The sequence below is a fragment of the Heteronotia binoei genome, chromosome 18 (assembly GCF_032191835.1).
Source record: "Heteronotia binoei isolate CCM8104 ecotype False Entrance Well chromosome 18, APGP_CSIRO_Hbin_v1, whole genome shotgun sequence".
NCBI lineage: Eukaryota > Metazoa > Chordata > Lepidosauria > Squamata > Gekkonidae > Heteronotia > Heteronotia binoei.
Window position 1 is genome coordinate 7,083,507 of NC_083240.1, and position 23,232 is coordinate 7,106,738.

At 47.2% G+C, this 23,232-nt stretch overlaps 1 protein-coding gene across 1 annotated transcript in view; it reads left to right on the forward strand.

Moving 5' to 3' along the window:
- Positions 1–23,232, forward strand: part of RERE (arginine-glutamic acid dipeptide repeats) — a 323,357-nt gene that overhangs the window by 209,247 nt on the left and 90,878 nt on the right. The window contains 1 exon segment of the mRNA XM_060259535.1: positions 12,562–12,642. Coding sequence (XP_060115518.1) covers positions 12,562–12,642 — 81 coding nt within the window.

Sequence of the window (23,232 nt, forward strand, 5' to 3'; positions counted from 1 at the left end):
GGTTTGCCATTGTCTTCCCCAGTCATCTACGCTTTCCCCCCAGCATAAGATTATATAAATTCAAGGTGTGGATTGTAGTTAGGGGTTGTGTTTTTCCTCAATGTATAGGTTTAGAATTCTAAGGCAGTGCCCAAGACTAAATGAATTTACAGTTTTTAAATGTTCTGAAAAAACCTGTCAGGGGGGTTCCTATTTATTGGGAATGGCTCATGTCAGCAGTTGGTCTCACCAGCAATAAAATAACTTGCAGTTAACAAAATGGCTCCCAGGAAGAGTTCAACGTGAATGCCAAGCAGAATTCTGGGCGCTGAATTTTAATGCTGAGCTGTAGTCTTTTCTGGCAAGCCCTAATCCCTTGATAATGGGAACCCTGGTGCATAACCCTGGTGTTTTTATTATAACCCTAGCGGCAGCCTCCGTAATGGTATTATTGCCACATTGATAAACATGCCATCTGAGCTCCGTTAGTCAGAACATAATGGCTTTGTGTATCTTGTCATGCCATTTGTTTCGGCAGATAAAATATGGGGCCTCCAAGTAACACATATGCAAACATTAGCATGCTTGTTTTTAGCGGCTCCTCCGGTTATTTATAGCCCCCCTGTTTACACATTGTGGCAGGGATACTAGAGAACCTAATAAATTACATTGGGTGGGGGGAGGGAAAGTGGGGGAGATTCAGGTTGTAAAATGGCATTAGGAGACCTTGTGTTCATCATTGATCTTCTGTGCAGTCCCACATGGGAACTGTGCATGAGCAGGCCGGAGTCTCCAAAAACACTGCTTTCTCCTTCCGGCAGAAAAAGAGGAACTGTGGGAGTAAGGGGGCGCTGCTGTGGGGGGAGCACGTGGTCCCTGACTCCAGCACACATCGCTCCCTGGAGGTTTTTACCTGTAAAGACCTATACAGTAGTGGGCCTGCTATAAGGCCCATGTGTTGCCTGGCCAGCAGATCCTTGATGAAGAATAGTTACAGGTGAGTGCAGCTTTGTTTTCCACCTGTTCGATACCCACAGCAGCCATTTTTTGCAAAGCGCATCGTCTGTTGACAATGGCTGCTGTCCCATTAAGCCACAAAAATTTTAATGCCTTTTTAAATAACAAGTGCTACCGCAAATACGCCACGCTTGCTTTTTGAAGCACCGTTGCCCTGTTTGTTTGTCAGGGCCTTCAGCAACCATTTGGCGCTGTTGCAAACTGTAAACTTGCATTTCTCTATTGTAACCCCGCCCCCCAAAAAAGATCTTGGAAGGAAATGAATATTTCTTTTAAATGAGGTGGGGCAATGGGTGATCAGCCTCCTGGTGCCAGGATTACAGAATTAGAGAACGGTGCAAACTGCTTTGTAATCTACTGCAAGGTATCTAAGGCAAGGTGTACTGTAAAGAATACAGCAAGTGGATTACAAATTACGAGATGGTTTCAGTGGGCATCCATGTTGTTCTGCAGTAGAACAGCTAGATGTGAGTTCCGTAGCACCTCCAAGACAAAGAAGATTTTTTTTGGGGGGGTGAGCTTTCCAGAAGCAAAGCTCCCTTTTTCAGATGCAACTAGGAATGAAGACCCCCTGAGTCCTGCGTGTATCTGGAGAAGCGAGTTTTGACTTTTAAAAGCTCATACCCTGAAAACTTGGTTGGTTTCGAAGATGCCACTGGTCTGCACCCTGACTACCTCAAGTGGAGTTGCGAGCAATGTTCCCTCTAAACTGAGGAGTCTTGTGAGCAACAATTCTACTTTGTGAGCTACTGGCCTTCAAGTTGGGAGCTGCTGCTGAAATTATTGTGCTCTGGGGCCATTTTTCCTAAGCTAAGACAAAAATGTATGAGCTGGAGGCTAAAAATCTGTGAGTTAGCTCACACTCACTCAGCTTAGAGGGAACATCGGCCGCGAGTGATTATTGGGGAGGGGGTTCCAACGAATGCTCCTCTGATCTCTGTAGGGGAAGGCCTGTGTAAAGATGAAACGAATCGTTTTGTATCCTTCCTTTATCATTCTTTGCCCAGAGATAGGATTGCCAGCTCTGGGTTGGGAAAACACCTGTAGATTTCGGGAGCGGGCCCTGGGAGAGTGAGGTGTGAGGAGGGATCTCAATTGTATAATGCCAGAGAGTCCACCTTTCAAAGCGGCCATTTTCTCCAGGCCAACGGAACTTGTTTGTCTGGCGATCACCTGTACTAGCAGTCCTACCCAGAGATTATTGTTGGGGGTTGGCCAGGGAATGGGAAGAAGAAGAAGATATCCCGCCCTATACTCTGAATCTCAGAGTGGTCACAATCTCCTTTACCTTCCTCCCCCACAACAAACACCCTGTGAGGTGGGTAGGGCTGAGAGGGCTCTCCCAGCAGCTGCCCTTTCAAGGACCTCTCCCAGAGCTATGGCTGACCCAAGGCCATTCCAGTAGCTGCAAGTGGAGAAGTGGGGAATCAAACCTGGTTCTCCCAGATAAGAGTCTGCTCACTTAACCACTATGGCTGACCCAAGGCCATTCCAGCAGCTGCAAGGGGAGGAGTGGGGAATCAAACCTGGTTCTCCCAGATAAGAGTCCGCTCACTTCACCACTAGGGCTGACCCAAGGCCATTCCAGCAGCTGCAAGGAGAGAAGTGGGGAATCAAACCTGGTTCTCCCAGATAAGAGTCTGTGCACTTAACCACTACGGCTGACCCAAGGCCATTCCAGCAGCTGCAAGGGGAGGAGTGGGGAATCAAACTCGGTTCTCCCAGATAAGAGTCTGCTCACTTAACCACTAGGGCTGATCCAAGGCCATTCCAGCAGCTGCAAGGAGAGAAGTGGGGAATCAAACCTGGTTCTCCCAGATAAGAGTCTGTGCACTTAACCACTATGGCTGACCCAAGGCCATTCCAGCAGCTGCAAGTGGAGGAGTGGGGAATCAAACCTGGTTCTCCCAGATAAGAGTCTGCTCACTTAACTACTATGGCTGACCCAAGGCCATTCCAGCAGCTGCAAGGGGAGGAGTGGGGAATCAAACCCGGTTCTCCCAGATAAGAGTCCGCGCAGTTTACCACTACACCAAACCGACTCTCCAGTTTGAAGACATCTCCCATCTTCCCTTTGTGTGTGGCACTGCAGTTGCTGCTGCCGGGCCTTGGCCTGTTTTGGCTGGAAATGCCCCAGAAAGGAAGGTTTTTTGCCACTGCCCTGTGAGGCCCGTGCCTGCATCTCTCTCGTTCCTGTTGTTTGTGAGGACTCCTGTCGCGCCCTCTTCCTGGGGCTCAGGCCTTGGCCCCTCAGCCCATTTCCTTGCCCAAGAGCATCCCTGGCAAGAGGAGGATACGGCGCCTGGCAGGAGCCAGAACCACAGACTTGTCTTTGGAATGGAAATCCAGAGATGGTTATCCCTCATTACTTTAATTAAGACGTGGGTGTGTTCTTAGCGCCATCGAGAAGTGTTACAGTTGGAAGAATGCTGGGTAGGATTATTCTGCCCATTCTCGGAGCAGGTGTGGAGAGGCGGTGCGGTGTAGCGGCTAGAGTGTCAAACTAGGATCTGGGAGGTGCAGGTTCGAATCTCCACCATGGAAGCTTGCTTGGTGACCTTGGACCAGTCACACTCAGCCTAAGTACCTCACAGGGGTGTCGTCATAAGAAGAAAATGGGACAGGAGAGCAGCGTAAGTGGCTTTGGGTTCCCATTGAAGGAGAAAGGCACGGGGTAGGCATGAGATAACCTGAGAAGTAACCAGAGCAGTACAGAGGGTTCCCCATCCTACCCTCCATTTCATGGTCACCAAAGAGAACAACACATTTTGAGTTTTGCCCTTGACCTCTCCCCATCACACACCCTTTCCTTTCCCTTCCCTGCCACCCCCCATCATCTGTTTGGTGTAGCGCTTAAGAGTGCCAGTTTGGTGTAGTGATTAAGTGCGCGGACTCTTATCTGGGAGAACCGGGTTTGATTCCCCACTCCTCCACTTGCAGCTGCTGGAATGGCCTTGGGTCAGCCATAGCTCTCTTATCTGGGAGAACCGGGTTTGATTCCCCACTCCTCCACTTGCAGCTGCTGGAATGGCCTTGGGCCAGCCGTAGCTCTGGCAGGAGTTTTCCTTGAGAAGGGCAGCTGCTGTGAGAGCCCTCTCAGCCCCACCCACATCACAGGGGGAGGGGAGAAGATATGGGAGATTGTAAGCTACTCCGTGTCTCTGATTCAGAGAGAAGGGCGAGGTATAAATCTGCAGTCTTCTTCATCATCATCATCATTGTGACTCCACTTGCATGAGCAGAGCGGACTTCTTCCCATGACCCGTCTTCTTGTACCAGAGCTAAAAGAGAGGAAGGAAGCAGTCTCTGCTCTGGGGCCCACAGAGAAGCATGCCCCATTTCCCAGCTTTAGAGCCACTCAAGGGAGCAGAGCCACACCCCTTTGCATGGTGGCCTCGGGAGGGGGGGTCTCTCACTTCCTGCTGGGGTGTGCATCTAGAGAAGGCAGCAGAGTCTGTGTCCTCCACCGCTGCTAGGGACTTCTTCCTGCCGGCTAGTGTTGGTGGGCCAGGTGGCAAGCCCACGGGGTCTTGGTATGTGGTCAGAGGAGGCACCTGGGAAGCTTTCTATCCGGAAGCTTGGGTTCCCCATGAAACCCGACCTCCTAACATGATTACGTTTGGTCTTCTCTTTAGGAAATCGTTGCACTTCTGGCATGCGTACGATACACAGTTCTTCGGGGTGGAATTGGCGGATTATATATTACCCGCCGCAGATTTAGCATATCATTACTGTGGGAATAGATACCTGCTCTTTTCTCTGTAGGGACCTCAGCCGTCCCTCGAGTAGAACATGAAAGTAATTCAGAGATTGCTTTTGCGGCAAACATTTAATCAGAGGAGATGGGAAACGTAAAGGGGAAGGGCTTTAGGGAGTGCAGAAGGGGAAATTGTAAAGTAGATATTTTATAAAACCGACTTAGGTCTCTTTAACGGATCGTTTTCTTAGAAAGCAGCTGTGTCTCCCTCGGCCCCCTTCAAAAGATCCGCCTTCCAGTCCCTTGAATCGTTATTTTAAGTGCTGTGTGAATAGGAAAAAAAAATTTGTCAAGTTTCTCGCTCAGGACAGCAGCCTCTTTTTAAAATACCGTTGCGAGTAGTGATTAACTGCGACTGTTAACATTCAGTTAGGTGCTTTGGATAAAGTACCACTTCTGCATCAGTATCTACATTCTAGTTCTATCATTCATTTGCTATTTAATTGATTGTAGTCACTTAGTTAAATTGGTAGTTTCAAATGGGTTCCTCTTGGAGCTTGCAGGTTGTCTCATTTGTGCAGTCCTGGTATAGATGGGACAGAAAGAGCTCGCAGGGACCTGTACTGGCCTAAATTCCAGTACAGCGAAATTCCAAAACAGAATGTCCCATAATATCTGTCATGATAAACCGACGTGGCACAAAACCACGTGCACGCTTTTGAAGCGTCGTTTTGATTGGCCTGAATAAAAAGTATTACATTGCTTTCGTTCTTAAATCTAGGCTACACCTTGCCCTTTGCACCATACTTCCAGTATTTCTAGCTAGTGTGTGTAATTCTTTCTCCTCCAAACAAGTGGGACAAAACCAACGCAATTCACAGCTTCAGAACCAAGAACAAAGAAGATATTGGATTTATATCCCACCCTATACTCTGAGTCTCAGAGCGGTCAAAGTCTTCTTTACCTCCCCGCCTACAACAGACGCCCTGTGAGGTAGGTGGGGCTGAGAGAGCTCTGACAGAAGCTACCCTTTCAAGTACAATCTCTGCCAGAGCTGTGGCTGACCCAAGGCCATTCCAGCAGCTGCAAGTGGAGAGGTGGGGAATCAAACACGGTTCTCCCAGATAAGAGTCCGCGCACTTAATTGCTGCACCAAACTGGCTCTCACAAAAGACTCCAGGGCACCTTGGCCTGCAGTTTGGCTTGTTAATTCAGTTATACAAGGCAGAAATTAACAGTTGGAATGTCTCCTCTGTTATTGCTGTCTTTCAAGGGGCATATCCAAAGTTCAGAGTATGTCAGGAGGAATACATTGGGGAATCTCGTGATTAATCCGAGCAAATTGCAGCCTGAACTCAGTGGCTGGGACCCGAAGAACCACACATCCAGTCGTGCCCACCAAAAGGGATTTCAGATTTGTATCTCTCTAACAATAAGTATTCTCTCTGGCATGCATGTGTGGTCTCTCCCTCCCTCCCTCCCTGCACTACATGTTTCACTTATCTCTTTACAGGGATGCAGCAGCAATAAAAGCGAAAATCAGTCATGAAAGAAACCTTAAGTAAAAGCACAGGAGCAACCCTGTCAAAATGAAAATGTTGGACATAATCCTGTTTCAGAGACACTGAAAGTACTCCCATAGATACAGTAGAACAAAGTAGGAGTCAAGCGCACCTTTAAGACCAACAATCTTAAAGGTGACCTTGACTCCTGCTTTGTTCTACTGCTTCAGGCCAACATGGCTGCCCACTTGGACCTATCCCATAGATACAGTGCTTGAAGAAACATGGTAGGCAGAAACGAGTTGATGGTCTTCAAACAGCGGGGATCATACTCTGTTTCAGCGACTCTTTGGGTCCCTTGGAAGTTCACCGGGAGTTCTTCCGGGAGAAGATTAGGAATGGTGGGGCAGCTTCCCTGGAAAGTATCCAGCCCAGAACAGTTCATCTTCCCCTCCCAGTGTCTAGATCCAAGCCTATTGGTAGCACACCCTAAGAAACATCCTACGGCGCATTGGGTGCGTATCCTCCAGGGCTGTGTCGGTCTATGAAGGGTGCTGTTGAAGTCCAGCAGGTCTAGCCTATGACCTCGTATGTGCCCTAGAAGTTGAACAGAAGGCAGATCATGATCCACTTAGCCAATTTGTACTCATTAATGATTACGACTGTGAGAATCCCGAGCTCTTGAGAAAGAGTAGTGTCACTACCTACATAGCAGCTTTTTATTTTGATCATATTGTATCTACTTCTTGAACTTTGCCTGTCTGAATCTGATCCTAGGATAATGGTATAGATGTGTTGTTATAGGTTTTTGTCCGGGGGGGGGGGGGGGGGAGGAAGGATTTAAAGGGTTAAGATTTTGTGAATATTTGACTGCACTTGTTTTATATCTTTTTTAGAAGTTTAATTAAAAAGAGAGCATTTAAAAAAGTATCACAACAATTGTTGGGCTTTTGGATCCAGTCAATTCAACATTCGCCTGCTTGAAGAATAGTCCGTTTGGAGTGCGCTCTTATCTTACTGAAATATTGAGAGACTTGTGTGAACTCTCCATTTAGAATGCTTTATTGTTGGAAGTGGACTTGGGATGATGTTTGGACTGGTCATGTACTTGTTTGTATGAATTCTTCCATGCTTTTGCAACACTTAATATGTATTTCCATTTGATATTACATTGTTTCCATGGCTTATCTTTGCATTTTGGATTAGACCCACAGCCCGATCCTGCAAAACATTTACATTCTTCTGCAAGAGAGTACAGGTTCAAGGCCGCTGAACGCAGATCTCGACACGTTGAATAGGAACTTGCTTTCCCATAGAACAAAGGTTGAGTCCAGGGGCATTTTTAAGACCAACCAAGTTTAATTCTGGGTGGAATTTATCTCCTGATAAATTTATTCTGTGTGGCTCTTACATGAAGCAAGTTTGTCCACCCCTGCTCTAGAGGAATTGCAATATTAGTCTGTTGGTGCGAAAATAAACAGGAGTCTTGTGGCACCTTACAAATTTCCATATTTTTTTTTTAATTTGATGAGCTTTTGTGGACTAGATCCCACTTCATCACATGAGCTCTAAGCTGCGCTATGCTAGGGTGAAAATTTATTTGCCTTTAAAGCACCAGATGGTTTTACTGTGGCCCTCACTGTGTTGGGAATTGTAGTTCCTCCCCCAAACCTTCATTCTTCATACCTTTAAGATATCGTGGTGGACTGCAAGTGTTCTGGTTTTTTTAAAAAAGAGAGAAAGATCATTGCAAGACTGCAACTAAGTTCTCTGTGTCATAATATATGCCCCAAATTTGCTGCAAATATGCCGTGGCTCCATGGCAGACATGCAAAAATTCTTTTAAGGTGACTTTGAAGAAAGTGCTGGCTTATAGGGTGCAATAAAAGAAACTCCCTCCTTTAAAGGGGAAAGAAAGAAACCTTAAAGGCTGTGAAGCTTTTCACACTGATTTGTGAAATTCTTTTGTAAGGAGGGGAAGGAACTGCAATTCCCAACTGCAGTGGGCCAAAGTAAATAACATGTCAAAATGTATTTAACAAAAGAGGATACAAACCTCTTGAAAAACACACACAGGAGAGGAAGGATCTGGTTCCTTGGCTAGAAGATTGCTGAGAACCCAGGAAACTGCAAGGTTAAACAGGGTGTAGAGGAAGCCACAAAATAGTCCCAGAGCTACAGACAGATGTAACTAAGTGCGGTAGTCTTCACCAGCCTGGCAAACCTCAAAAAGGTGTGGTGTGTTTGGGATGTGGGGGGGGGGGGGGGGTTGGAGGTGGAAAAAATCTGTAAGTGCCTAGGAGGCTACAGAACCTCTTTGAAACTGGGCTCTGTGATTCTAGGATTAGCAGGGGTGGCCAAATTTGCTTAATGTAAGAGCCACATAAAATAATCAGTAGATGCTATATATATGAACATATGAAGCTGCCTTATACTGAATCAGACCCTCAGTCCATCAAAGTCAGAATTGTCTACTCAGACTGGCAGCGGCTCTCCAGGGTCTCAAGCTGAGGTTTTTCACGCCTACTTGCCTGGACCTTTTTTAGTTGGAGATGCCGGGGATTGAACCTGGGACCTTCTGCTTCCCGAACAGATACTCTACCAGTGAGCCGCCATCCCTTCCGAATGTTTGATGTTTGAGAGCCGCAAGACATGAATGTCAGATGCTTGAGAGCCACAAGACAAGAAGGAAGGAAGGCAAATACGTGTGGGGGAGAGGTAGAAAGAAAGCAACTTTAAAGGCATTCTCTAAGCCGCCACCTGGCTTGGTTTGGAGAAGTGATTTAAAGAGACAAATCCAGCAGAATGGTAGGGGCTTCTTGTTGTTGCTTTCTAGGGTTCTACTGGACTTGAATCTTGCTGTTCTAGCGCAGGCCAGCACGTCTGCCCTCTAAAACTACCTTTATGAACTGTGTTGAATGCTTTAAATTCAGGTGCTGAAGTGCGGCTCCTTAGTCCAGAAAGGTGTTTTGCTGAGAGGATATTCTCCCCTCCTCCCCTTCGGCCACTTGCTCTTCCAGGTTGTTATACATTTTTGTGTGCAAACTATGGATTTTCTTAGATGGAAGCCTTGGCGGAAATGCAGCCATCGGGGACTATTAGATTAGGTTGCTTCAGTAGAGGGAGGCTCCTCCCGTAAGGTTCCAAGTGAGGGTACATCACTCAGGGCCAGATTAAACCCTTTGGAGGCCCCTAGGCAATCAAAACCTCGGGGGGGGGGGTCCCCTTGCTCAAGAGTTGGAGCGGCTGCCCCACAGCCGGTGACCCTGCTGCATCCTGCAGGCCCCTTCTCAAAAGCCCCTTTGGCAAAGCTGCAGGGGAGAGGCAAACTTGGCAACAACGCCAGCAGCAGCCGCACCAGGCAAGTCGGGCAAAAAGCGGCTCAGTTGCTGACTACATGTGCAGGCTGGGAGGGCTGCAAGCAGGGGGGAAACGGGGGTGGGGGGAAAGCTGACCCGGGGCCAATAGGCCAGTGCCTACTCGGCCTAATTGTTAATCCAGCCCTGACATCGGCGCCCCTCTCTCCTCCCAAGGAACCTTTTCCGCAAGGGTAATAATGCCGATTTTAAAAAGTTTCTGCATTCATTGCTACGTGTCACATAACGCACATACGTATAAATATTTTTAGTTTTTCTCAGCATGTTCATTTGTGTAGTTCTTTTAAGAGCACTTCAACCTGTGTTGCCTCGAAGTTTAACAAATTGCACTATTTGGAATCCAGCTTGTGAATAGTCGCATTCGTCCTGGGTGTTCTGTGGGTGGCTAGAGGCCATCCTTTGTCAACAAAAGAACTTCAGAGAGGAGAATTGGGACTGATTAAGAGGTCTCCTGCTATCCCGCCCCAAAATGGGGGTTGAGGGTTTTTTTATCTAGCTATAGGTGAGATATCTATAAAAAGAGACCGGCTGGATCAGACCAGGGCGCAGGATGAAACTGTAATGAATAAGGAAATCTGGGTCTTTATATTGGGCAGGCTTTGGAATAGCGTACTTCAGCACAGTGTCCAGTCTCACACAGTGGCCAACCGGTTCCTTGGAGGACGTAGAGGCACCTTACAAAGCTTGTGATTGCAGCCTAACTGTGATTGGTCTCTGTTGTGATTACATTTTGTGCTTTACGTGATTGCATTTGAAAGCCCCTTGACTCTCCCACTCCTTGTGGGTGTTAACCACTTTTAACATACCTAATTCCTCCTGTAGTTTTCTTGATTAGATTTCATTGACTCCCCGGTACGTCTGTCTGTTCATACCTCCTTCATAAGGCAGGGGCTGCATTGAGATCCACTCGTTGGACGTGAAGAAGGGTGCTCCCAGCGCATGAATGCTCCTGCTGGAATAAAAACGTGTTGGCCTTCAAGGTGCCCAGAGGAGGCCTTGTTGTTGTTGTTGCATTAGGAAAGAATGGTGTTAACTGCCAGGCAGGCAGAGGCTGTGGCTGAGAGATGGTGCTTTGGATAACTGAATTCCTGGCAGAGGCAGGCAGGAAATTTCCAGGTTCAGTCTGTATACCACAAAACAGTAACCCCTGAGGCCAAGGCTTAAGAGCAGTGTGCCTCCTGAATCTTTGTCTACCATTCCTTGCTTGCTTGCTCCTCACTCAGCATCTCTCTTTTTAAGAGCTGGTGGGACGTAGTGGATAAGGTGAAGGCCTTCCCCCCTTCCCCCCCCCCCCACACACTCAAATGTTGCTTCTGCCAGGTTCTCAGTAGCTGGTCTTAGGCAAAAGCTCACACACCCTCTCCCTCTTAAAGGTGGGACTGGACTCCCAACTTTTTTCTATGACCCTCTCCCTCACTTGCTCATTTTCTCTCTCTCTCTGACTCCTTATGCTCTCCCCATCTGCAAAAATCATTATACCAACCAACCTTACAGGGTTGTTGTAAAGATCCCCAGGAATACACAGGAGGAAGTGCATTGAAAGGTCCGGAGTGCTGCCCACATGCCGTGACGGAGAGCGGCGTTAGGGTTTGGTGTGGCAAAGGAGCCCGGTGTGAGGCTTGCCCGCTTGCTACCGGCCGGCAGTCCTGCCGGAGAGTCTGGCTAGGTGATCCAGGCCGCCTTTTGCGGTGCGCCGGTGGCTCTCCTCTCTCTCCCTCTCCCTCTCTCTCTTCTGCTGCTCAGCCCAGTACAGCACAGCCCAGATCACATGTTAAGCTGCCGCCGCCAGCCACCGCTGCTCCCTCCTTCCTTCCTTCCTTCCTTTCCCCTTTTGTAGTGTCAGAGCCTCCCGAGTGACAGGCAGCCGGCCACCGCTACCACCACCACCTCTGCACGTAGGGCTCCCCTACCTGGAGCCACACGGGAGCCACATTCCAGGTTCCAGCATTTTTCCTCTTCTCTACTTTCTTCTCCTCCTGATTTTTCCAAAGGCAGAGGAAAGGAGAAAGCCACTCTGTTGTTGCTCTGGAGTTCTTCTCTTCTCTTCCCTGGGGGAAGCCACCCATCTACCTCCTCCCTCTCCCCAGGAGGGAAGGGGGGGGGGTCTTCCCCCCCTTCTTTTTTTTGCAGACAGGATGCCTGGCAAAGAGTTCAAGGAAGCCCCTTTTCAAGACTTCCTTCGCTCCTTTTTAAGCTTCTTCTCTTTTTTTTGGTCCTGATTTAAACAGTACTTTTTAACAGCTCTCTTTCTTTGCATCCTTCCACATGTTATTTTGGGGGGGGGTTGGGGTTGCGGAGGGAGTGTTTGATCCAAGAAATCGGCAAACAGAGAAATGAGGGGGGGGGGGAGTTTGTGTTGCAGTTTTGTTTTTTAAAAAGGAAATCTTTTGCCAAACTGGATTATTTGTGAAAGCGAAAGGAAGTCTGTCAGTTTTGGAGTTTGAAATCAAGCTTGGATTGCTCCCCCTCTCCCCTTTTTAAAAAGAGAAAAATAGCAAAGCAGCGTGTTTTTCTTGGAAGAGAGCTTTTTAATGAATATTTTTAACTTTCAAAGCAACCTGGATCTTTGAGTTTGGAAGTTTTCACTTCCCGCCTGACTCCCCCTCCCCCTTTTTTTAATTGTGGAGAAGAAGAAAAATGTAGTTCTTTGCTCTCTTTTGGATTCTTGTTTTCTCCCCCCCGCCCACGTTGGCTGGAAATAGATCTTGCTGTCGTTTATTTTCAAAGGGACCAGCAGATTAAAAAACCTTCGGCACAAAACGCGCACCTGATTCCATTTTTGTGGGGAAAGGCATTGTTTTTTGTTGCTTTCTGTCATCTTCAAATAGCAAGATCAGGCTCAGGCCTGAAATTTTTCAGTTTCAGTGGTCTCATCTGTAACACGTTTCCCTCCCACATCTCCTAAACTGGAAACCCCACATGCAGCGCTTCTTAAGAGAGAGAGGCCCCCCCACTCTGACATTGTATTTTTTTTTGCTTTTTATCGCAGAAACGCTTCATTAAAGGACTCCGTCAGTATGGAAAAAACTTCTTCAGGATCCGAAAGGAGTTGCTTCCCAATAAGGAAACGGTAAGTGTCAGTAGACTTTATGTAACATGCCTCTCTGTCGTCTTTTTTTCCCCCCTTTAAACATTTCTGCTGCATTCCTCCATTTGATCTTAAGAAGCCGATGCTTTTTAACCCTCGCCTCGGCAGTTTGAACAAACGCAGCGCCCAAATGGAACTTCGGAGCACTGCTTTTGAAGTGCGCACGTGTGTGTGTGTGTGTGTGTGTTAAAGCTATTTTCGTTGTGGTCTTGCATTGTTGGGGGGGAGGATACTGCTGGGACCTTGTTGAAGCTGGAAATAAATGTTGAGATATCAGTTTACGTGGCTCACTGAAAGTGGGTAACGACAGAAGCCCAAATGAATGCAAATTCTTGTGGGTCTCTGTGAGGACAGAAGGTCTGTGTTGGATGGTTTTTTCTCCGTCTGTGTGCGCCCCCCTGCTCCAGGGTAGCGATCATCAGTGGTCTACCTCTTCCTTTTTCGGTGTGTGGGTGATGTTGGATTCTGTCCTATTTCTCAGCTCTTTTAGGATTGTAACCGCCTTGAGCTGTACGGAGCTGGGTAACTGATACTTGGAACAAAACAAACAAATTTCTTTTAAAAAACCCCTTTGCAGGTGCCCTTGCTCTTGGCAAGGAGGAAATGGCTTGACTTTAAAAAGTGAAAGGTTTCCATTTCTGAGAGATTAAGATCAGTTTAGGACTAGTGGCTGTCGTTTTCCAGAAGCTTCTGTTTCAGTGCTGCAGGTACAGCTGATGGTGGTGGGGACAGATGTCCTTTTTTCTTCCCTGCTACTTTGGTGGGAAAGTAGAGCGGCGGCAGTGGGTTTCCCCGGGGTGGTGGTTCCGCAGGCCGTTTGAAAGCCAAGCCCCTTCCAGCATTCCTCGCTCGCCTCCTCCGTATCCCTTTGGCCTGAAAATGTCGGCTGGTTGTTAGAAGGGAGGGAGAAAGTCGTCGTGATCATGAGTCATGGCTTTAATTAAATTGAATAACTTGGGCTCTGAGGTTTTTCCTCCTCGTTGCAAACTACTGCGGCTGCCGAGCTACTGTGTGGTGACTCGGGGCCTGTCATCCTGAAGGATTAATCATAACATCACATGGATCAGACGGAGGGGCAGAGGGGCTGAAGTGTTTCCTGCGGAGCTTCTCCGCAGCAGTTTGACTCCCCTCTTTCTAATTACAAACAGTTGTAAAGGACAAGCTCGCGAGGAGGTCGACTTTGGCGTTTTCTTTTCGGATCAAGGCACTGTGGCTGAAAAATGGCGCATGTTTTTAAAAAATAGAAGAGTGCATGCACTGAAAAGCATTTATAAATATATTTTGGGACGGGTCTATTTTTGTCTAAAGTGAGCTTTTGAAGCTAATTATTATTTCTTTTTGTTTGCTATGCACTATTCAAATCCGCAAAAGGGTGTGTGTGTGTGTGTGTGTGAGAGAGAGAGAAACAAACAGACAGACTTTGATTTTTGCAGAGTTCAGTTCATTGATGGGGAAAACACTGTTTGCCTAGTTAACCTTCACAGACCTTCTCCCTTTGAATTTCCCCATGGCATAGTTAGTGCCCTTCTAGTATTAACAGAATTAATAAGTAAATACTGTTTTGCTCACTGGCAGGCCCTGAGAAATCTAACTTCCCTGGATCATTGCTTGTGTAATTTTTTTAAAATATTTTTTTTTAAGTTGTGTGACATCTAAACTTTTTAAAACTGGGGAGATGAGGCATGAAAACTTGAAGCTGCAGGACTGTGTGCTTCATAGGTCCCAGCTGAGCAGGCCTTTTTTTTTTTTGCCTCGAGTGGTAACTGATCTGTAAGTAACCCGTGACTTAGGACAGATTATTTAATCTGGGCTTCCTGTTCTTGCCCACAGGTCTACTTCCTGCTTGATCTTGCCTCCTCATTAGGCAGAGACCAAGAGCCGGAAGGGGAAAGGGCAGGGCCAGAAACGCAGTAGCTACCGATCAGTCAGTCAGGCTCTCTCTTTCTTATTTGTCTTTTGGCCAGGGCTTTTTCTTTCTTCTTTTTGCATCACCATTGTTTCACACAGGGCTTCTTTGGAAGAAAACATCCAGCAAGAACTCATTTGCATATTAGGCCACACCTCTGGCACCAGCCCAGCCGGAACTGCATTCCTGTGCGTTCCTGCTCAAAGGAAGCCTTGCTCCTGACTCCATCCCCAAAGTCTCCCGGTTCCACTCCCAGAGTCCCCAGATGTTTCTTGAATTGGACCTGGCAATCTCAGCTAACAGAAGTTCACTTGCTTGAGATCCTGAAGAGGAACTGCCAACCAGAATGTGTGGTCCTGAAAGAGATAGACCAATGATCTGATTCAGTATATGATAGTTAGTTTCAGATGGTAATGTTGGTCTTCAGCAAAAGAACTAGATTCAAGTCCAGTAGCCCCTTAGGGACCAACAAAGTTTGAGGGGTACAAGTGTTCAAGAATCAAAGCTCTCTTCTTGATCACTTTAAGTGATGGTATAGCTTTACTCTGCTCTGATAAGACCTCACATGGAGTACTGTGTTCACTTTTGGGCACCACATTTTAAGAAGGATATAGACAAGCTGGAATGGGTCCAGAGGAGGGCGATGAAGATGGTGAGGGGTCTGGAGACCTTCTTCTGAAGAAAGGTTGAAGGAGTTGGGGATGTTTAGCCTGGAGAGGAGGCAGCTGAGAGGTGATATGATCACCATCTTCAAGTACTTGGAGGGCTGTCATAGAAAGGATGGTGTGGAGTTGTTTTTTGTGGCTCCAGAAGGTCGGACCACAACCAGTGGGTTGAAATTAAATCAAAAGAGTTTCCGGTTCAACATTAGGAAGAACTTCCTGTCCGTTCAAGCGGTTCCTCAGTGGAACAGGCTTCCTGGGGAGGTGGTGGGCTCTGCTTCCTTGGAGGTTTTTAAACAGAGGCTAGATGGCATCTGACAGCAATGAAGATCCTGTGAATTTAGGGGGAGGTGTTTGTGAGTTTCCTGCATTGTGCAGGGGTTTGGACTAGATGACCCTTGAGGCCCCCTTCCAGCTCTACGATTCTTTGATTCATCTTTTGTATTCCGAGTAGTAGTCGTAGTAGTAATAATAATACCTCCAAGTGTTGAGATCGTTTCCTGGGCATCGTCTTTATGTAATCTTCACAGTGCTCCTGTAGAGTAGAGGAGCATTTTTATACCCATGTCTCAGGCAGCAGAGGTGGCACACTGAGGTTGGGGGATGCTTGCCCAGCACCTGAGTCCAGGAGGGCAAGAAACAGGTTGAAGTGGCTGAGAGGTCTTCCTAAGATGTTGGTCTCTCTCTCTCTCTCTCTCTCTCTCATTTTCTCCAGATGGCACTGCTTAATTTAAAAGGGGTAGGAGGTACCGTGGAAGGAGGAAAAGATTAGAGATATGCCCGGCTTGAAATTTCTACTGGCAAACTGGAAAAGTTGCACTCATGTGTCAAGGCTGATTCAGTTGTGCAGCCCTTGTCATGCAATCCTTGTTTCTCTGGCACTGACAGGCATGTTCTGTTCATATAGGAGATACCCGTCAGAACACCTTGAGGACTAGGCAGCGCTTAATAGTGTTAGAATTTGGACTAGTCTTAATTATTGGGAGGGGGCCAAGGTCTGGTAGTTGTCTTCCCCCATACCATCGCTAATCCTGGTGACAGTGAGGTATGTTCATTCATGGGTGAGTGGGAGTACTCTACACATGCTCAAAGGTACTCTTCCTTTCGCATGTTGGTGAAAGCAGGCGAGCTTTGGGTCAGGATAAGGCAATCTGCAGAATCTGGCTACTAGCAATAAGAGCAAGTTGCTAAGACTTAACTGAGCGTGGTTGGTTTTGAAGCTGCAGCGCAAGGCAGTTGTGCGGGATTGGGTCTCTGAGATCACATGACACCCAAAACCATAAGGATTATAGTCTGTAGTGCTAATGTTAGCTAGTGATGCAGGGAAAATGGCACCTGGGCCACAGGGCTTCTGTTTCAGTACCTGCAACATCTGAAATGGTGAGTTGTCCACCTAGGGAGAAAAGACCCTCCCTCTGCATTGGCTTCTCAGTATGTCATGACTACAGAGCGAACAGTGTGACACATCGTTCTTTCAATATATTAAGAGCTGATCAGGGGCTTGCAATTGATCAGGCAGTGGTTTTTAAATATTGATGCTATTACCATTTTGCAAAATTTACATCCCAGCTTTCCGCCCTCACAAAAGCCATTCAGGACAGCTAACAAATTAAAACGCATGCAATAAAATCACGTTAACTTTAAAAACCGCATCTTGTAGGAGTCGTTCCTCCCTTGATCATGCGCAAGAGGGAATGCCTCTTCTAAGAGGCTGTATCATCAAAAAACTAAGGTATGTTTTCAGAACCATAGTTTATATTCAGAAGAAAGGGTGTGTAGATATAACATATTAAATCTGATAGGTTTATTAATGAACTAAGATTTTGTAAGTTGAGCGACCGCCCTATTTGGAAATGGTTTCCCCCCTTAACTGAAATGGCCACTGTATAGGAAAACTCTGGTTGTACATGGATTAAGTCCTACTGATGGTGCTGGATATTCCTTCTTCGAACTTTTATTAGGAAAGCAAGCTCATGCCACATAAAAAGTGTATTAAAAACGTCTGTGTGAAGCTTAATTTCCTACTTTTTACGGCTTTATTCTTTTCACTCTTTTTGCCTTCTGGTATTACCCATAGATGTGTAGGTCAACTAAGACATACAAAAAAGAGAGAGAGAGAGAGCAAAATTAACTTTTGTAATGCTTTGCTGCCCGTTCACCTGCAGGAGATTGCTGGCTGGAGGTGAACCAGGCAGTTCACAGGCTCTGCTTAAAAGTTCAGTTGGGAGAACTTTCCTTCCAACTATGCGTTTGCAGTTTTAGCCTTCTCAGGTGTACTAAGGACATCTTTTGGGTCAACCTATACTCATAGTCCATGTCCCCTTTTCTCTCTCTCTTTTTAAGCAATACCTTTTTTTGGCCAGCTTCTTTCTAATCGAGTAAATGTTTTTTATTCTTAATGAATAAGCAACAAGAGCGACTGGGGAAGAAAAATAAAAACACTCCGTTTATGTTGCGACTCCAGCCTGCCCGCGTTTGAGGCCTGGGCCTGCCTCACATCAGTTTCCTTTCAAAGCGTTTTTGCCTCTGTGGGTCTCCTGGTGGGCGTGTGCATAAACAGTGCTTGCACTCTGTCCAAGCTTTTTTTATGAGCCAGTCTCACAGGAACTAAAGCGGGCTCTTATTTGGGCAACATCCCCTGCTGAAATTGGAACGCCGGGTTTGATGAAAGAAAACCGACAAGCTTTAGAGAGGTTGAGAGTTAGAAGACTGCCGATACCCTGGAGGGGTGGGGGGGAAGGCCTGGGGTTTGAGTTTTGTTTAAATGACTGTATTATAAATGATGCTAGAAACTGATTTTTCAAAAAGAGAGACGCTGAAAAGTGACTGCCTAACTTATGCACATTTGTGTTTGCAATTTGCTGCATGCTAATAATGAAAAATGGAGCTAGCTCTTGTTCAGTTAATGAGAGCTTCTACTCCTTTTAAGAAGCGTGTGCCCTCTTCTAATTCCTCGTTCACTTATCCTCTCCACTTTTTCTGGCTGGCTCTCTGGTTCTCTTTTCAGTTCTCATCTTGGGGTTGAGGAGGTTTATTTTCCTAGGATGGCATTGATTATGCCAGAACCAGTCTTCATCCTTTCTTCATAATAAATCATAGGTTAATGTCTGTTGTCATTATCGATTTTAACATCTAGCCTGCCCAGTTCCTAGTGTTTGGGACGTATTGCCGTAAAAATAATTTGTATCACCGTAAAATAGCAGGCGGCCGAAAAGAAAAGAAAAGAAAAAATCACAGCTCCAGATCAATCCAAATAAGTTTGCCACCTTGTTGTACTACTTCAGAAGGGGCTTTGACTCAGGGGAGCTTCCAGGGGGGAAAGAGGAGATCCTATCACTAAGAACCTTGTTGGTGTCACAGATTCAGTGGGAGCTCACAGGAGCACAGCTCCTGAACCTTTCCGAGAGTTCCTTCTCCTCCTTTTGAGAGTTCCACCTCCTTGTCCATTGAATAGTATGTGCAGCTGCATAACGATCCCTGGATGAGCTCCACCACCCGTTTTTCTACAGGGTCCAAAAAGTGAAATGCCAGCATTCCAGGGACACACAACCAGGCAGGAACGCCCCTCATTGTAGTATTTTGAAGTGGCACAGTCCTAAGAGGGCTGTACCACTTACAGCTTCCTCAATATTTTAATCTGCTCTGAGGGAATCCTTTGGAGGGACTTGATGATGATATTAGATTTATACCCTGCCCTCCACTCTGAATCTCAGAGTGACTCACAATCTCCTTTATCTTCCTCCCCCACAACAGACACTATGAGGTGGGTGGGGCTGAGAGAGCTCTCCCAGAAGCTGCCCTTTCAAGGACAGCTCTGCAAGAACCATGGCTTTTTTTTTAGAAGGAATGCAGTTCTGGATGGCAGGGGTGTGGCCTAATATACAAATCAGCCCCTGCTCATTTCATTTTTTCTGGTAGAAAAAGACCTGTGTGAAACAGTGGTGACACCAGGGGGTGTGTGGCCTAATATGCAAATGAGCTCCTGCTGGGCATTTTGGCTGACCCAAGGCCATTCCAGCAGGTGCAAGTGGAGAAGTGGGGAATCAAACCGGGTTCTCCCAGATAAGAGTCCGCACACTTAACTGCTACACCAAACTGGCTGGTGATTGTTGACAAATCTGATCACCCTCTGTGAAGTCAGCAGGTGCAGAAGTAGATGGAAATGCTCCCATTGCCTCCCCCCCAATCGCCTCTATCACTGGAGTCTCCGTGAAAGGTCACCAAGGATAAACAAGCCGTGCGCTCCCAACTCTTGGAGAAGGCAAAAAAACGACCACTGTGTTGTGCCGCGTGGAGTTATTTAATTTTCGATCTCAAGAGTTCAGAGTAAACAGCGTCTTGGCTCATTAGTGCTTGATCTAGTGTTACCTAATCCGCAGCTCAGCCATCTTCCGCAGCTCCGGCCTCGAACCAACCCCGGCCCCTCCTACCTGTGACCCAAACCCTCCACCTTTAAGGCTTGCAAGAAGTTTTGTGTTCTCCCCTCCCCTTCTCCACCCAGACCGACAAAACAGGCGCTGCAACTCCGGGGCCACCCTTTCGCAGGCACGTTGGAGTTAATTATTCTCCACCCCTCCCCCAGTCTGTTCAAACAACGAATTCCCTTTAATGAAGGGAATAGGATAATTGCTTAGGCAAGGCTTTTTCGCTCCCTGAGCGCCCGGCGGTGGCTTCTCTGCACCTCAGCCATTTTCCCCCTGTTTAATCACAGATCTCACGACAATATTCCCCCCCCCCCCTTTTGGAAGCCCAGGAGCAAAGTCTTAGTTGTGCCTAGACGGCCAGGACGTTATTCGCTTTTGCTCCCTTTTCCCAAAGAAAGTGTCTCTCGCGTGGACACAAGTTTGCTTCCCTTAATGATGAGACGTATTAATACAGTGTCTGGCTTCTGCACGTAATTTCCTACGTTGCCATGTAAGCATTTTTTTGTTGTTGTTGCTGTTGCTCCTCCTCCCCGCCCCCCTTAATAACTTGCTTGCTCCGTTCCTGATGCAGCCAAAGCTGAAATTTTCCATTAGGGTTGGAAACGGCTGCCAACGTAAACAGCCCTCTGCCTCTTTCGATTCCAGGCTTCCCTCGCTGCTGCTGGGCCATGCTGGGAGGGGTTTGCTTTGCTTTTGGTCACATTTTGAGCAGAGTAACAGCCTGACTTCAGGGGTGTGTGTGTGTCTCGGTCTTGCCTACGTGCTTCGAGAATGGTGCTTCTCTTGCAGGGGCATCAGTTGAGGGGCGAGAGGCCGGTCCCAAGTTGTGCTCTCCCCGTCCCCCCCCCCTGTTCTGGTGTTTGCATGTGATTACACCACAGGAGTTCTTTTAAAATATACTTCCTGCAAGCAGGTAGTTCTTTTGAACCATGCTTTCAGTTCTGCCCTCTCCCTGCCAAGAGCCTCACTCCTTTCCTTCCCCCTCGGTTTATTTTGCTCAGATTTGGTTAGACTTTTCCTGTAATACATATAGCTGCCTTCTCCATTTGGAAGGCCTACGTGGCTCAACCGTGCTTGAGTGTCGTGGCACCCAGACAGGAAATACCCTGATTTTCAGCATGTGGAATACCTACAGCTCTCACAGTACTTTGAAGGAGACTTTGCTACATTTAACTTAGTCCCATGGTGCAGAGTGGTAAAGCTGCAGTACTGCAGTCCGAACTCTCTGCTCATGACCTGAGTTCAATCCCGGTGGAAGCTGGGTTCAGGTAGCCAGCTCAAGGTTGACTCAGCCTTCCATCCTTCCGAGGTCGGTAAAATGAGTCCCCAGCTTGCTGGGGGGGGGGGAGTGTAGATGACTGGGGAGGGCAATGGGAAACCACCCCATAAAAAGTCTGCCATGAAAACATCGTGATGCGACATCACCCCAGAGTCGGAAACGACTGGTGCTTGCACAGGGGACTACTTTTACATTTTATGCTACATTTACCTACTTAATTTGTTTATACTCTGCCTTTCTCCCCTCATGGAACCCAAAGAAATTGACATTATTCTCCTCTCCATTTTATCCTCACAACAGCCTTGTGAGGTAAGTTAGACTGAGAGGGTGTGACTGGCCCAAGGTTACCCAGCAAGCTTCCATGACACAAATAGAGATTTAAACCTGGATCTTCCCATATCCTAGTCTGACACCCTGACCACTGCCCCGTGCTGGCTCCCTCTAGGAGTGTGCTTTGTGTTAGATGGAAAGAGAGATCGACAGTGAAGTCAGATGTTTAAAAAACAAAACGTGGCATAGGTCTTGCCCATACTGCCATCGGAGGGAGGAGGGGCCGTGGCTCAGTGGCAGAGCATCTGCTTGGAATGCAGAAGGCCCCAGGTTCAATCCCTGGTATGTCCAGTTAAAAGGAGCAGGTGAGACCCTGGAGAGCCACTGCCTGTCTCAATAGACACTGCTGACCTTGATAAATCAGTGGTCTCTCTCTGTATAAAGCAGGTTCATGTGTTCATTATCGTAAGGAAAAGACCGTGGCTCAGTGGCAGGGCGTCTGCTTGGTATGCGGAAGGTCCCAGGTTTGATCTCCGTTCCAAAGGACCAGGCAGGAGGTGACGTGAAGGACGTCTGCCTGAGACCCTGGAGAGTCGCTGAAAGGCTGAGTATAGACAGTCCTCACCTTGATGGACCCAGGGTCTGATTCAGCATAAGGCAGTTGCATGTGATTTCATGTGATCACAGTGAGGAAAGAACACCCAGGGTATGAAAACTTTTGTAAGCATATAATGGGAGTTTGTGTGAACGGTGCTTGTCCACCGTGGGTTAGATGTTTTGTCTTAACACTAATGCTGAATGTGAAATTCTGAATTCACTGGGCGAGAGGCTTTTAGTATCATGAATGGGCCTGAAAGATATGCTGAGGTTGAGATGATGGCTATCCAAACATCTTTTCTGGCATACTGTTTGGTGTAGTGGTTAAGTGTGCAAACTCTTATCTGGGAGAACCGAGTTTGATTCCCCACTCCTCCACTTGCACCTACTGGGATGGCCTTAGGTCAGCCATAGCTCTTGCAGGAGTTGTCCTTTAAAGGGCAGCTGCTGTGAGAGCCCTCTCAGCTCCACCCACCTCCCAGGGTGTCTGTTGTGGGGGGAGAAGATATAGGGGATTGTAAGCCACTCTGAGTCTCTGATTCAGAGAGAAGGGCAGGGTATAATGCATGGGACGGAGAAAGTAGAGAAAGAACTCGTGGGCATTCGATGAAATTGCTGAGCAGACAGGTTAAAACGGATAAAAGGAAGTACTTCTTCACCCAAAGGGTGATTAACATGTGGAATTCACTGCCACAGGAGGTGGTGGCGGCCACAAGCATAGCCACCTTCAAGAGGGGGTTAGATAAAAATATGGAGCAGAGGTCCATCAGTGGCTATTAGCCACTGTGTGTGTGTGTGTGTGTGTGTATAATTTTTTTTTGGCCACTGTGGACACAGAGTGTTGGACTGGATGGGCCATTGGCTTGATCCAACATGGCTTCTCTTATGTTCTTATGTGATACAGAGTGTTGGACTGGATGGGCCATTGGCCTGATCCAACAGGGCTTCTCTTATGTTCTTATGTGACACAGAGTGTTGGACTGGATGGGCCATTGGCCTGATCCAACAGGGCTTCTCTTATGTTCTTATGTGACACAGAGTGTTGGACTGGATGGGCCATTGGCTTGATCCAACATGGCTTCTCTTATGTTCTTATGTGACACAGAGTGTTGGGCTGGATGGGCCATTGGCCTGATCCAACATGGCTTCTCTTATGTTCTTCTGTGACACAGAGTGTTGGACTGGATGGGCCATTGGCCTGATCCAACATGGCTTCTCTTAAGTTCTTATGTATAAATCTGCAGTCTCCTCCTCCTCTTCTTCTTCTTCTTCCTCCTCCTCCTCCTCACTTCTGCTCTCCCACTTCCCAAGTTGAAAACTAGGATGCTGTAGAAAACTAGAGCAAGCTCTCTAGGTATTCTGGGAATTACCAGCCTCACAAGACTTTCATTGGCAGGATTCCTTAAGGGAAGTCGTGGTTATTAAAGAGATGTA